The 16,307-nt window shown below is 39.0% G+C and overlaps 1 protein-coding gene across 4 annotated transcripts in view; it reads left to right on the plus strand.

Annotated features, from left to right (window-relative positions):
• Positions 1-16,307, plus strand: part of ARHGAP42 (Rho GTPase activating protein 42) — a 308,234-nt gene that overhangs the window by 229,101 nt on the left and 62,826 nt on the right. For all 4 annotated transcript variants that reach the window (XM_027821863.3, XM_043529366.1, XM_043529362.1 and 1 more), the window contains 4 exons: positions 1,995-2,099; positions 5,815-5,944; positions 10,211-10,311; positions 11,079-11,188. In XM_027821863.3, the coding sequence (XP_027677664.1) occupies positions 1,995-2,099; positions 5,815-5,944; positions 10,211-10,311; positions 11,079-11,188 (446 nt within the window). The remainder of the gene's footprint in view (positions 1-1,994; positions 2,100-5,814; positions 5,945-10,210; positions 10,312-11,078; positions 11,189-16,307) is intronic.

Genomic DNA, 16,307 nt, shown 5'->3' on the forward strand with positions numbered 1-16,307 from the left:
CTCTACCAGTGGGCATTGAGGGATTTTTTGGGTCATGGGGTCTCTAGATGTACAAAGTATCATCCTCAGCAGCAGCTTTATTTCAGATATTCGCATTGTTTGCCACCCTAGAACGCAGTACTCTGTTGGCACATGAAACAAGCGAATGAGACAGAACAATCTAGATTCAATATCCCAGGTGAGAAGTGCAAAAATATTACATAAATTGCACAAATGATGAAATCAGTACTTTAAAACTGTTTCATTTTTCATAATCTGTGGGATTGCTAGCATAAATAAAGAAAAAAATACATTAAGCATTTGATTTCTGCCTTTTCAATTATGTATCCAAGTGGAAAACATCCTTATTGTAGATTTGACTTGTATGTCAAACATAATTATAATTATATAATTATAATTATAATAATAGTACTAATAATACTTTGTATCTATAGTGCTTTCATTTTCAGGCTCTTATGTTTAGATCATTACAGTAAACTAAATTATGCCATATGCCACAAGAAAAAATAGCTATAAATTGTTTAATAGTAATATAACTTGCTGCATCATCAGTAGTCATCCTTTTTTTATTATCAATAGGCACAGTATAAAAACATCAACCTAAATACAAGGCTTTTAAACATAAATAGATGGCAGGAGTATATTCGTTAAAGGACCAAAATGAGTCTTTCAAAAACTTCAGTGGCACTCATTCCTGCTTAAATGTTAATTAAAAAAAAAAAAGTAAATGACAAAAAACTTTTCCAGTCTTGATACAGATTTAAATTTTTTTACTGGAAGCTGTAAAAGACATACCAATTGAAGTTCATCAGAGTTTATATTTTGTTCTTTAGAGCAGGAAGAAGCGGTCTGGAACTTTTTGTATTCATTTCAGTTATGAAGCTGTCCAAAACTTATTTTCAAGACTCTCATCTGGAGAAAATAGGTCATAGATGGAGATTTTGGAATGAGGAAGGTGGAAAAATGTTCCGAATTGTCATAGATTCAAAACAAAAATCCCTTGAACTTTGAAAGTTTGCATTCCTTGCTCATGCAAAGCTGCCATTGAAAGTGATGAGAGTTTTGGGTGTTCCAGGAATGCAAGTATGGGCTCCAAAAGTATTAAGATCATAGTTTTGCTAATAAAAGGAGATCAGCAAATAAGGCATCCTTATTTTTTGTTTTCCAGCATCTTAAGATTCACCTGTAATTATAAAGACAATGGGTCTGCTGTGCTTTGAAATGATTTTTTTCCTTTGCAGTTAATAACTTTTTCTGTGTGCAGATGTGATCGCCCCATCTCAAAAAAGATATATTGGAATTGGAAAATGTTCAGAAAAGGGCAACAAAAATGATTAGGGGCTATCTGAGGAGAGATTAAAAAGACTGGGACTTTTTAGCTTGGAAAAAAGATGACTATGGGGGGATTTGATAGAGGTCTATAAAATCATGACTGGTGTGGAGAAAGTAAATAAGGAAGTGTTATTTACTCCTTCTCATAACACAAGAACTAGGGATCACCAAATGAAATTAATAGGCAGCAAGTTTAAAACAAACAAAAGGAAGTATTTTTTCACACAACGCACAGTCAAGCTGTGGAATTCCTTGCCAGAGGATGTGGTGAAGGCCAAGACTATAACAGGGTTCAAAAAAGAACATGAAGGATAGGTCCATAAATGGCTATTAGCCAGGATGAGCAGAGATAGTGTCCCTAGCCTCTGTTTTTCAGAAGCTGGGAATGGGGGACAGGGGATGGGTCACTTGTTGATTACCTGTTCTGTTTATTCCCACTGGGGCACCTGACATTGGCCACTGTTGGAAGACAGGATACTGGGCTAGATGGACCTTTGGTCTCACCCAGTATGGCCCTTCTTATGTTCTTATGTCATTCCTAAATCAGCATGTGTTCTGTTATATTTTTGATGATTAATATTTATAATGCCTGTTTTGATATTTGTGGTTCTTAATATTTGTAATGCATGTTTTGACATTAACACCTTATTTTACCTTTTCAGCTTTTGGCATTTCTTCAGGGATTATTTACTTTTTACCATGAGGGATATGAGCTGGCCCAGGAGTTTACCCCATACAAGCAACAGTTGCAATTCAACTTGCAGAATGTAAGTTTGAACAGTATTTACTATAATTTCTTAGCTAATTGAATTTCAAAATAAAAGCGTAGAAATGCTTTATTGCAACACTAAATCTTGAAATGTTTAGGAACATAAATAAAAAAATATGAATAATTGAAAGGTGTTTGCTGAATGAAAGGTATGGCATCAAGTTTCTTTCCACCAGAAATCTTTGAAAATCAGTTGTCAGATGTTTGATCCATGATCTCCAGGCTTGACTAGTGCAACTACGGTCTCCTCCATTCACAATTGTATCCCTCTACAGGACACTACTTAAGCTCACACTTTAAGTTCATATTTAAGTTGTCTTGAATAGAGATGGACTTAAGCAGGTGCTCAGGTGCTTTCCTGACTCAGGGCGTATGTCCAGGAATGAAGGACACACACCCTGAAAATGCTTCATGTAGTACAAATGCAGCAGCTCATCTGCCTAGCATCACAGGTTTCCATGAACCACTAGTCCTGCAGGTCTGTTGTCTGTACTGACTCCCCATTGAATACGGAGTGTACTTCCAAGTCTCTGTCTTGATACTGAAAGCCATCCAGGGGATTGGCTCTAGTTACCTGAGAGATCACCTCTCCCAAACCTGCAGCCTATAGGCCAACTGCTGGTCTCCATGGCTCCAAGGGAGACGTGCTGACAGGACTTTTACCGCTAGCTGCTGCCCCTGCAATCACTGTCTTAAGGGACAGAGTTGGTGAGGGACTTCACAGTGTGGAGGTGGTTTTGCCCTGGACTGTATTAATGTATTCTTCTTAGGTTTGATGGCCCCAACCCTTCTACCCTCCTTTATGCCTGCTCCCATCCTGAAACCCATGGAGAGCATTGTCCAAGGACATAGAGTGGTGGTCGCTAACACTGCCCTCACTTCACACACAGGTCTGCACACAGAACCCCCTCCCGTCCGCGAGGCCTCACACTCTTTTCTTCTTCCAAATTGTATATTTGCCACTTTTGGTTAAAGGCACAAGGGGTCACTGTTGCTTCACTGCAGGGATGAGAAAATACCCATACTCCAGTCCAATGACTTAAATAGTTTAAACTAGGGGAGATCTCCACCAATCTGGGTCTAGGATTATGGATTAAGAGAGAAAATATAAATTGAGACTGTGTTAACACCTTCTATGTAAATGTGCCACGAGAACCAGAATTACTAAATTGTTTCTCCTGTTTCACCGTTAGGTAAAAACACATTCATCTCTTTCTCTTGTTTAAATAATTGTTAATGCCTTTCCTAAATTGTTTGTGGGATGACATCTGCAGGGCAATAGCTCTAAGTCAGGCAGAGAGAAGAAGAAACCTTTTTGATTCCCTCCCCCTCAAAATATGCAAAAGCTAGAAACTTAAAATGATGTAAGCAAAAGAATGATGAACAGAAAATGGAGATGGTTTTCCTGCAGGAGAGAGCGGGGGAGTTAGTTGGGTGTGGTGGTAATCAGGAAGGCATATAGGAAGCTCTCAGGAGATGAGGAACTGAAGGAGAAAAAAAGGTGTCCACTCCTTTGTCTTATATTTTCAATGCTTTAGTTTTCTCTCTTTTTGTTTTCCTCTTTCCTGCTTCTTTCATCTTCCCTCGCTATCTTTTGCCCTGCTATCTCTCCCTCATCCTCTCTGCCGCATTTGTTCACTCTGTCACATCCACTCTATCCTTTGTCTGCCTCTTTTTCCCCCTTTTGTTCTTTCCTCTAATAGCCCCTTCCACAGGCCAGTAGTCACCTGCAATGCAGAAGAGTTGAGCAGAAGCTTGAATCGATTGAGCTACCTGTAGACTCATCACTCACAGCAGTGCCCAGTCTCAGACGGAACTTGAATCACACTTTCTGCATGAGGGAAGGCTGGGTTGTTCATTGGGTGACCTGACAGGGGGCAGGACAGCAATAATATGTGACAGCCCTTTCCTGCTGTCCACATGTTCTCACCCAGCCTGATGTCAGTTTCACTGGCTCAGCTTGCCAGCCATTTCCTTCAGGTGGCCACTCTGCTTGGTTTTACAAGAACTGAGACAAAACGCTGTCTTGGTTTAAAAAAAAAATATATCAGCAGTGACACATGGATGAGCACTGAAAACAGTGTCCTTCCTTGTTTCAGGGACACAGGGGCCCTGATACAAAGCCCATTGAAGTCAATGGCAAGACTTCCAGCGACTTCAGTGGAGTTTGGATTGGGCGCTTGGTCTCCCTAGGAAGAAGTGTTCGTTAAAAGTTCTCGGAGGAACCTTGCCTCTTTAGATTCACTACCTGGCTAAACACAGTTTCCCTCACAGAGCGCTTCAATCTTCATATGATTATACTAATGCTTTAAGCCATGAATGTATGTGTCTTAATTTTTTTTTGTCAATTAAATCACATATTGTTTTCTAATTACAGTAGCATGAGCTCCAATAAGTACTTACAGTGCTTTACATCTTCAAAGTGCTGTACAGACATGGGCTAAGTAAATTTTAGCTTTAGTTTAGTACAGGGGTAGGCAACCTATGGCATGCGTCCCAAAGGCGGCACGTGAGCTGATTTTCAGTGACACTCACACTGCCCAGGTCCTGGCCACCAATCCGGGGGGCTCTGCATTTTAATTTAATTTTAAATGAAGCTTCTTAAAGATTTTAAAAACCTTATTTACTTTGCATACAACAATAGTTTAGTTATATATTATAGATTTACAGAAAGAGACCTTCTAAATACGTTAAAATGCATTACTGGCACGTGAAACCTTAAATTAGAGTGAATAAATGAAGAACTCGGCAGACCACTTCTGAAAGGTTGCTGACCCCTGGTTTAGTACATACTGTTCCTACTTCACAGGAACCCTGTGAGGATTAATTAATTAATTTTGGTACATGAAAATATAAAGCAGAATATACCAGTTAAATACTAAGATTAGGATTATTTTTACTGATCTTTTAAAATTTGCTGCAGGAATAAGGTGTAATTTTCACAAATATGCAAATATCTGATAGTATATTTTGACCAGATAGGACTAGATCTTGCAAGATATTGAGTGTACTACCATTGAAGTCTAGCACAGTGGTTCTCAACCAGGGGTACATGTATCTCTGGGGTTACACAGAGATCTTCCAGGGGGTACATCAACTCATCTAGATATTTACTTAGTTTTACAACAGGCTACATAAAAAGCACTAGCAAAATCAGTACAAACTAAAATTTCATAAAATGACTTGTTTATACAGCTCTATATACTATACACTGAAATGTAAGAACAATATTTATATTCCATTTGATTTATTTTATAATTATATTGTAAAAATGAGAAAGGAAGCAATTTTTTAGTAATAGTGTGCTGTGGCACTTTTGTATTTTCATGTACAATTTTGTAAGTTTTTAAGTGAGGTGAAACTTGGGGGGATGCAAGAAAAATCAGACTCCTGAAAGGGGTACAGTAGTCTGGAAAGGTTGAGAGCCACTAATCTAGCTCCTGCTCTTCACTCTGAATTTCCTTGACTTTTGTGGGTTTAAGTCAAGGTTTTCAGTGATCCACTGACATCATTTTAAAAGCATATTAATGAGGATAGGGTATGTCTAGGCTTAGTAACTTAGTTTCCTTTGGAGCAGCTGTTTGTTTAAATGTGAATGTACTAGCATATTCCAGTGTAGCAGTAGAGGTAGTAATAACACCTATACTTATAGTCTTAGATACTGCAGAAATAGTACGTTACTAGTATGATTTTGCTCTTTTTATTTTCCTTAGACACGAAATAATTTTGAAAGTACCAGGCAGGAAGTAGAGAGACTGATGCAGAGAATGAAATCTGCCAACCAGGATTACCAACCACCCAGTCAATGGACAATGGAAGGCTATCTCTATGTCCAGGAGAAACGTGAGTAATTACATCAGTGTACAACCAGTATTTGAAGATTGCCTTATTGCATTTCAGCTTGTAGGGGATGCCAAGTAAATTGTTCAGAGTAAGGTAGGTTTCATGTCTGTTTTGTTGCTTTGTTTATATTTAAGGTCAGACTGGCCCACAGGGGGAACTCTCCCAGGAGCTATCTGGCCCCAAGTAATCACAAGCTGGAAAAAAAAGTATCCTGATTTGTTAGAGGCCTTTCTCTTTAAAACTGACAGACTGGCCTCTCAGTGCTCTCACATGCCTCAGGTGACCCCCTGCCACCACTTCTGTCTCTTGAAAGTCCGCAGCCTTATGCCTCCCAAATGGTCCAGTGCCTCTAGCAGATCCTCACAGATATAGGGTGATCAAGGAGTTCTAGGAAGCAACTCAGTGTCCAATCCATGAGCCAGTTGGGGGCAAAGCTTAAGATGTAAAGACTTAGAAACAAAATAAAGTATATCTTCCAATTTGATATGTGAGAGAAACAACATGAAATACAAAAACAAAGGTAACTGGAGAACCCTGATAAAGAGGTATAGATTTATAGCTCGTCTATATGCAAGTGATAAGAAAAGCCATTGGAATTAAGCAGGGTCCAAAGGAGTTAAACAAATAGAATAAAAAGTTAATGGACTTAACAAAGAACACTGAGAGGAGTCAACCAATACTTCACAATGTGAAGAAGAAATAGAATCAGAGACCGCATGAAATGAACCATAGAGCAGTTTGATCCAAACTGAAAGAGTGAACAGCCCTGGATACCAAACACTGAGGACAGAAGAGAGATTAAAAGCTGTATGTGATCTACAGTATCAAATAGCACTGTTCAGAGCTAATCAAATGTAAACAACCTGGCTGAGTGAGCTGCACCACGTTCATTGTAACCCCTTAGTGAAGCAATTTCAATCCTGTGTGCTACGCAGTGCTCTGTTTGATGAGGGTCTGGCTGAAGCTGGAGAAGTAGGGAGACCTTGTTTGAGATGTGTATGTGTGCATGCAAGTTTGGTGTTCTAACAAATACAGATCATGATAAAATGCTGGTATTTATTTGAATACAAATCCAATTTTGACTCATTCCTAATTTCTGAGTCTAACATTAAAATACTTGGCATCTGGCTTTAGAATCTCCTGTATCATACCTGGTCTTACCCAAAGATTAGTATACATTCAGTCATGAGGATAGCTGCCTTCCCAGAACCCTTTCAAGGGATTGTAGAGTGTTCTAGATAATTGACTTTCCCACTGAAATCTTGGCCTTAACTCCTATTAACATATATGAGCAAAAAGGAGAGAGCCGTTGTTCTGTTCTTATTTAACCTTGCAGATTTTTAGCAGCCGTAGCGGTAGCATTGATGAGGTTTGAGCAGAGCATGTACTCTTTAATTGAAAAATAATAATAAAAACCAGTGTTAAGCGGAAACTACACCGGGCATTATTAATGGGAGACCAAGAAAGGAGTGAAATGTCAGGCACATGAAGTGTTTCATTAAATGGTGAGAAGCCAACTTGACATCCTCTCACTGACAAGGGATTGGATCATTAGTTTATTTTGGGGAAAAGTCAGAAGGTCTGTAATCTCTGCCTCAGAGATGAAGGTGCTAATTGTTTATTTCCTTATCATGCTGGCTTTAGTGTCCCACAACCAGTTACGTATGCTGTCCAAAAGTTAGTTTGGTTAATATTTGCCACTCCTGAATGTAAAACTATACACGTTTATTGCTAGTACCACACAAGAGGTTAAAGATATTGTTGGACTATGAAACAAGGAGTTATTTAATTTTTCCCAAAAAGCAAATTTGTAAAATGCTATAACAAATGTATTGTAGAAATAGCAGGGTGAGTATGGGTTGGAGAAAAGGAGCACTAGGTATCCCTCAGAACAAAGTTTTGATAGTAGACGATGCCAGGATAAAATAAAATTGGATTTAAAATGGATTGTATTCACATGGACAATGGGTTATAAATAACAAGTATAATGTCACAAATCAGGCATGTTGGGCTAAAATTTCAAAGCTGGGTGCCAAGTACTTGCCTCTGTAAAGACATACTTACCCACTCAAACACAAGTGGCCTGATTTTCAGAGACGCTAAACATCTCTAACTACGGTCGACATGAATGAGCGCTGCAGGTGCTCTGCACCTTTCAATATCAGACCTTCTTTAGGTGCCTTAAAATGGTTTGAAAATTTTCCCCTTTCTGATATAACTTGAGAGTTGGTGAAAATGCCGACAATATAAAAAATGTGGTAAAAGCACCATAAGAATGTGTTTATAGTGCAGAAGTAAAACGGCCAACTTTTTTTTTTTCTGTTCGATCTGCTGCTGACTCAGCTTAATACTTGCCTGTGAAATACAAATGAGAGAGACAGCATTCTCTTGGCACACTTGTATGGCAGGCCAAGTAAATTTGCATGGTTAGATACATAGATTGTCAAACATCTGATTGAGTCGACTGGTGTAGCCTTTGAACATATTGCTGCATTTGTGGATGGGTGCGTTTACAAAACAAATCCATAGTAACTGGAACAAAATTACTGTGGTTTTTATTTTCTTTTAACATCTATGATTTCAGGAGTTAAATGTTAGTTTTTTCAGTTAAAACAACCAACCTAACAATCTTTACTTTAGCAATTATCCTAATTTAAAAACAAAATCATGTGTCCTGCCTGATGCACATGGAATTTAAAAAGCAAAGGGTCATATTCTGCCCTCCATATGCCCAGCAACTTCCACTGAAATTAATTGGAGTTACACGCATGGTTCCACAATGCTATCTGACCTGTTCTTATTTTCTAATTCACTTAGTAGTCAGGGCACCATGTGTGTGTGCATGTGTCCCACTAGATTTTGCAATCCCCATCAAGCACAATATTTTGATGAGAGGTGTCAGAAGTTCATGTAGATCCTACAGGAAGTGTCTCTGATTACTAAGCAGGTAGCATTCTTCCCTCTGAGGATTCGTCTCCACTACAGAGTTAGCATGGGTTGGCTGCTCTCCTTCCCCCTCCTCCTGCCCCCCGTGTGCGTTGCTAGGAGTTCTGGGGGCATATTCCGTGGTTCTTTGTGCTTCAGTGGGCTGAGTCATTCTGATTTTTTTCCCATTGAATTGTGGGCGGACTTGTCTGTCCTTCTGGGAATTGGACATTGCAAAGCTATCTGCATTCAAGTGATCTAATCTGCATCTTCATTGCAAAGTGGGTAGGTCACTGGCCTAAGTGTGTGAAAGCAAAACCTGGGCTCTAACCCACACCCCCAGCCATACCAGCTAGCCTTGGTTGAAAGCATCATTAAACTCCTGTGAAACGGTTTTGTGTGTGGGATGAGTGTACCCTAAGTCAGTAATGAAGCAGTGCCTCCGGATAGGATTAAGAATCACGGTGATGCTGGAGGTGACTTCTTTAGGCTAAGTTATAAAATCGGGCCCTATTCATTGGGCAGTCATGCATAGCTGTACTAAACAATATTCCTGTGAGGCACTAGGGTCATTGCTTAGTGGTTCTGTTTGAGTCCATGCAGTTATCAGTTTGCAGACAATTTGGCAGTTTACCCCGTATGTGCCAATACTAATTTGTGCTTTCCTTTTACAAAGAACAATATTTCTAACCCCTTTCTTTGCAAAGACATCCCCGAAATGGAAACCAGCTCCTAGAGTTAAGTTTGTCATGGCAGCTTTTCTTGCAGATTGATAATTCATGATATTCTCAACTCCCAAGCAGCGTCTTTGGCAAGCACTCTTGAGAACTGAGAAAGGAGCTCTAGGGAAATGTGCCCTGATTTCATGATTCATGTGTTCAAGTCAACCAACCATCCTTGTGATCAAGTTCAACCATCCTTTCAGCAGATAAGGACCATTCCGAGGAAGAATGGAATGAATGCTGCTGCTCTTTTCCCAGTGGTGAAATCTTTAACAATACCCCCAAGACAGAGATGGTTGAAGTCTCTTTACATACACATACCATGCAGAGTGTAACTTATTAGGCTCTGAACTCTCTCCATTCCGCCAATAGGGAAAACCCAACCCTCAGAGTTTTAAATTGGGCAGCCCAAAATTGAGGCACTTCAAAATTAGACCTAAATGACATGTCTAAGGTTCAGGAATGAGTCAGCGTTAGAGCCTGAAGTAGAGTAGGGGAGTTTGACTCCTCCTCCTATGCTCAGGCACTTACACCAGACCTCTCCATGTATCCATAATATGATAAAATTGTGGTAAAATGTCCACATTTAAAAAAAAAATGTTACATTTCTTTCATCTAGGACCCCTGGGATTTACCTGGGTAAAACATTACTGTACTTATGATAAAGGGACAAAAACATTTACAATGAGTGGAGCTGAAACAAAGTCTGGTGGGAAAGTGGTGAGTATTATCTTGACATATCTCTTAGTATATACATGAGATCCAGCTTGTGTATTTTATATTATCCACCCAATGTATTTATGAGGAAAAAATAATATATTAGGGAAGTTAGGGTAAACAAAATGCCCTCTGTCATGGATCAACAAGATGATTAACAAATGTTTTTACTTATGAAAATAAAGGTCATAGTAAGTATTTCAAATGAAAATATCTACTTTTTCCATCACTCATTTACATGCTAAATACAATATCATCGTTTTCTGTGGTATCTCCGAACAGGTAAGAAAACGACCATACTTAGCACAGAAATATGAGTTAGGCATCCTCATTTTTATTCCTTAAAAGTTGATTGACATTTAATCCTATCAGATCTAAATATGTAGATACATTTTCAGACTTACGTTCTTATGTTCTTATGACTTGATAAATACCAATAGTTTTACTTAGAGAGAGAGTTTTCAAAGCAAACTTTCACAATTAGACATTTTATTAAATATATTATGTTGAACTGTCTGAAGAATGGTAAACAATTATGTGAGAAAGTACATTAAGTAATTTTGTCTCTTTCAGTATATATATAACAGAGAGAAAAATGATTGTATAATGTGCTTGTATAATTTTAAGCCCTGCAAGCAATTATATACATGCTTAAATTTAAGCAGAGTAGAGGGGTTTAAGCCTGTGTGAAAATATTCACAGGATCAGGGCCTTATTTTATCAAAGTAGAGTCTCTGCATGCTGATTTTCTTTTTTTGTATGTCTTACAGAATGGCCTTGTCACAAGCTCACCAGAAATATTCAAGCTAAAATCCTGCATCCGGAGAAAGACTGATTCAATTGACAAACGTTTCTGTTTTGATATTGAAGTATTTGAAAGGTTTGAGGTTCTTTTTTTAAAGAACATTATTAGTTATTTAATAAAGTGTATGTAAATGTATTTACTTAATAACTATGTACATATAAAGCCAAACTTTCAAATGTGTGCTCCTAATTGCTCAGAACCTATTTTTCTGACCACAAAGCAAATAACACCACATGTGTGTATTATCCATGCACAATTAACCATGTTGGATAGACATATATGTTTTTTGGAAACCTTATAGTGCAATACTCCACTTAGGAACGAACAGTCAGTTGCACACATACAAAATGAGAAATGACTGCCTAGGAAGGAGTACTGCGGAAAGGGATCTGGGGGCCATAGTGGATCACAAGCTAAATATGATTCAACAGTGTAATGCTGTTGCAAAAAAAGCAAACCTCATTCTGGGATGTATTAGCAGGAGTATTGTAAGCAAGACATGAGAAGTAATTGTTCCGCTCTACTCCAATCTGATTAGGCCTCAACTGGAGTATTGTATCTAGTTCAGGGCAGCACATTTCAGGAAAGATGTGGACAAATTGGAGAAAGTCCAGAGAAGAGCAACAAAAATTATTAAAGGTCTAGGAAACATGACCTATGAGGGAAGATTGAAAAAACTGGGTTTGTTTAGTCTGGAGAAGAGAAGACTGAGAGGGGACATAACAGTTTTCAAGTACATAAAAGGTGGTTACAAGGAGAAGGGAGAAAAATTGTTCTTCTTAACCTCTGAGGATAAGACAAGAATCAATGGGCTTAAACTGCAGCAAGGGCAGTTTGGGTTGGACATTAGGAAAAACTTCCTAACTGTCAGAATGGTTAAGCACTGGAATAAATTGCCTAGGGAGTTGTGGAATCTCCATCACTGGGGATTTTTAAGAGGAGGTTGGACAAACACCTGTCAGGGATGGTCTAGATAATACTTAGTCCTGCCTTGAGGGCAGGGGACTGGACTAGATGACCTCTCGAGGGCCCTTCCAGTCCTATGATTCTATTAAGGAGGCTAACTTTAGAATTTTGGCCCATGTGATAAATATCTAAAAAAAATGTGCTCGCTCGCTCTCACACACGCATTCCATGTCTCTCTCAAATTGGTTTTTCCACAGTTTCTAGTTATCCATGAATTATGTGGAAGTTAAATCTATTTCTACCTATTCAAATTAAAGTTAAGAAAATTTATTTTTCCCATATGCTGAAATAGCTGTACAAGTGTTTCTCGAGGTACTACTTGAAATATTTAATTGTATGAAATGAATAGGAACAGTTTTACAGCATTTTGAGGGGGCGGGAATGCAAATACTCAGTGAAAGTTATATTTGTTCTTTTTGAAGAATTTTGGGCTAGTGGACAGGAGAGAAGAGGTGGATAAACATCTGCCTTAAAATCATGGTGAAATAAACAGAATTAGTAAATTCACACTATTTATATAAATCTTTCATGGTCTTTCTCTGAGAAATATTTTGTGACTACAACAATAATAATAATGTACTATGCAGCCATGTCACTATTTTATAACATGTTAATTTTGTGGTGAATTTTGTGCTTGTGAAAGATAAATATACCTGTAATCTGAAGTCCTGTATTAATAGAATAGGTAAAATGCAGACATTAACACTACAAATTTGGGGTGGGGATATGCTGGGATAAATTACTTGATATTTGGTGCCCTTTAATTTCAGAAATATGGGCAAAACTGGGTTGTTCTTGTTCTGGTTTTGTTTAAAAAAAAACATAGGTTACAAATTTGTTTTGGAAAACCAAAATCAGAGAGTGGTTCAAATGCAAAGATCAAAATATATCAGAACTAACTTTATCAGACAAAATGATAGTAGTGCTATTGTAAGACAGTTAAAAAGTGAGTTTTGTCTTTCAATTTTTAGAAAGATCTTAAATTTTTTAGTTCTCTTTAAATGGAGTTATACACTTGGAATAAAACTTGTTAATTTTAACTTGGTTCAACAATTCTTGTTTATTTTGACTTGCTTTAACAAGTTAAAATGCAGAGAGCTTACACCTAAATGTTTTCTGAAAACGTAGACAAAAAAGTTGAAAGCACACTAGTTCACAGGGTTGTTTAAAATACTATTATGAGAAGGAGACTGACAAAAAGTCAAGTTTTGAAATCAGTTCCATATTTAACAGGAAACTAGTGGAGGTTTATGTGAGTCAGCAGAGTAGATAAAAAGTTCTGGTCCTCATGATACCAAGAAATAATCAGTTGGCAGGCAGCCCATATGCAAAGAGTGGCACTAATCACTTCTGGATGACATAAATTGAAACTTGGCTTCCTCTATGAAAGGGAGACTCTGATGTCAAGTGTATTTGTAAAGATAAAATACTTCCTTGCTGTTCCATGTTTTTTAATTTATACACTAATAAAACATAGGGGAATTGGGAAGAACACAAAGTTGCTAACGACTGACTTTAAATTACTGTGTACTGATTTTAAAGATTAGGCTTAAGTTTTTTTAAGATGTAATCCTGAGCATTGTTGAGTATCCTCAACAGTAATTAATTTCAGTCAGAAAGGAAGGGCATTTGGTAACTTGCAGGATTTGGCCTTCATTGAATAATTATTTGCTCATACAGTTTATAAGATACAACAAAGTCTTTAAAGACCTGGAAAGGGCTGTCATGAGCAAGTCTTCCTCCACCTCCAAGCCTCTCATCTCATGAGACTCAATCCTCTCCCACCGAGTACTCAGAATCTATATGGAGATGTTGCAAGTGCTGATAAGACAACATAGACTGAAGTGAACATGTCACTAAACCAGTGGTTTTCAACCTGTGGTTTGGGACCCTAGAGGTCTGCAGACTGTCTAAGATTCCCAAAGGGCTCTGCACCTCCATTCAAAATTTTTTAGGGATCCACAAATGAAAAAAGATTGAAAACCACTGCACTAAATAAAAGAAACAATCTGATATGAAAACTTTTAAACTGTTAACAGGAAGCAACACGTCTAATTGAAACAATTTAAATTTTACTCAGATGTTGTTCTCAACAGTTTTCAGCTCAGATTTTTATAAGAGTTCTTCTAGTAGTCACTTATCTTTATTGTATTGCAGTACTGTAACCAGTTCTGCACATAACATATATACTTCTTCGAGTGCGTGCTCACGTCCGTTTCATTGTAGGAGTGTGTGTGCTCGCCACATGAACCAGTGCTGGAAGTTTTGCCCTAAGTGGTATCGGTAGGGGACCAGCTCTGGTGCCCACTGGAGTGGCACACATATGGGCCAGCATAAGGGGCGCCACCAGCTTCCCCCCTCCCTCAGTTCCTTCCTACCGCCAGTGACAGGGCTGGAATGTTTCCTTGCTTTGACAAGCTTCCCTGTCTCTACCGTGTCTAGTAGTGAATTTGTTGTATGTAGGTTTCAGAGTAGCAGCCGTGTTAGTCTGTATCCGCAAAAAGAAAAGGAGTACTTGTGGCACCTTAGAGACTAACACATTTATTAGAGTATAAGCTTTCGTGAGCTACAGCTCACTTCATCGGATGCATACAGTGGAAAATATAGTGGGGAGATTTTATATACACAGAGAACATGAAACAATGGGTGTTACCCTACAGACTGTAACAAGAGTGATCAGGAAAGGTGAGCTATTACCAGCAGGAGAGTGGGGGTAAGTGGGGGAAACTTTTGTAGTGATAATCAAGGTGGGCCATTTCCAGCAGTTGACAAGAACAGTAGTGGGGGAAATAAACAAGGGGAAATACTTTTACTTTGTGTAATGACACATCCATTCCCAGTCTTTATTCAAGCCTAAGTTAATTGTATCCAGTTTGCAAATTAATTCTAATTCAGCAGTCTCTCTTTGGAGTCTGTTTTTGAAGTTTGTTTGTTGAAGAATTGCCACTTTTAGGTCTGTAATCGAGTGACCAAAGAGATTGAAGTGTTCTCTTTTCTTTTTGTTGTATATAGTTGTTTAATGTTGTATAGTTAATAGTTCCCTTAGTGTTAAGCTAGAAAGCAATTGCAAGAGCTTCAGGCCGCGGACCAAGAAGGAGCGGGACATTGATCTCTGAGCGCTCCTTATGGAGTCGGCCCTTGCACCGTCCTCGGAGCCGATAAGATCAGACTCTACTCCAAGCACCGCGGCCTCAGCACAGAGTGCGCCACCAATCCCCATCCCCAGTACCGGCAAAAAACCTAAGAAAGCCTGGGAGTGCTTTGTCCCATGAAGGGAAGGAGAGAGCTGGCGGAGAACAAAGATCTGCACGGGGCAGCTCTTCCCTTCCAGACGGTGGCCAAGCTCCGACTCCCGTTGAGCTGTAGAACCCGCTTCAAGACCCGCCTGCCATCCTGGAAAGTAGCAGAGGCACTCAGTACCTGGCATGCCGTCAACACTGGAGGCCTTTCAGGCCACTAAGGACATACTGTCCCTTCCGGTACCGCCCATGCCGGCCACTGAGGTGCACCGTTCGAGGGGTAAACCTGCTCTGGGACCCTTCCAGCAGTCTCCATCTGTGCGGCACTGCTTCCCACCACAGGGGGTGCTCCTCCAGCGCTTGCCTGAACAGCACCATCAGCCCCTGGGCGCAGGTTGGCTTACCTGCCAGAGTCCCCGGCGTCGGTCCCTGGACTCTAGGTGTCAAGGAGTCACTCTTCATGTGTACTAGTGTAATGGAAATCAGAGTTTGGCCCAAGGTTGTATAGTTCAAAATGTTTTGTGAAACCCTGTGTGTGGGTGGAAAATGTTTATCAAATCCTAACTCTTTATATGTATCCCCCTCCCTGTCCCTGTTTTGGTTTGAATCTATAACTTACCCTTTACATTTTAAATATATATGCTGTGTAGAGATGCACAGATTTTAAAGCTATTGGAGAACATTGTGATCATCTAATCTGACCTCTTGCATGATGCAGGCTGTAGAATTTCACCCGGTAGCTTCTTAATATCTTGTGGTTGAGATAGCACATAATTTGTAGAATAACATCCAATATTGATTTAATGAGGCAGGCTTTTCATTTCTTCTTCAGTATTGTGGAGCTCTGTTTGTGTATATATATATATTCATATTCTCCAATGTCCTTCATGAAAAATGTTATAATTAAGTGGTGAGAGTACTCTGGGGGGTAATGAGTATAAATTTAGTATCTTTTATTTCTGTATTTGGCAAAGGAAGACTGTGGGTTC

Source organism: Chelonia mydas, chromosome 1 (assembly GCF_015237465.2).
Source record: "Chelonia mydas isolate rCheMyd1 chromosome 1, rCheMyd1.pri.v2, whole genome shotgun sequence".
In the NCBI taxonomy this organism is placed as follows: Eukaryota; Metazoa; Chordata; order Testudines; family Cheloniidae; genus Chelonia; species Chelonia mydas.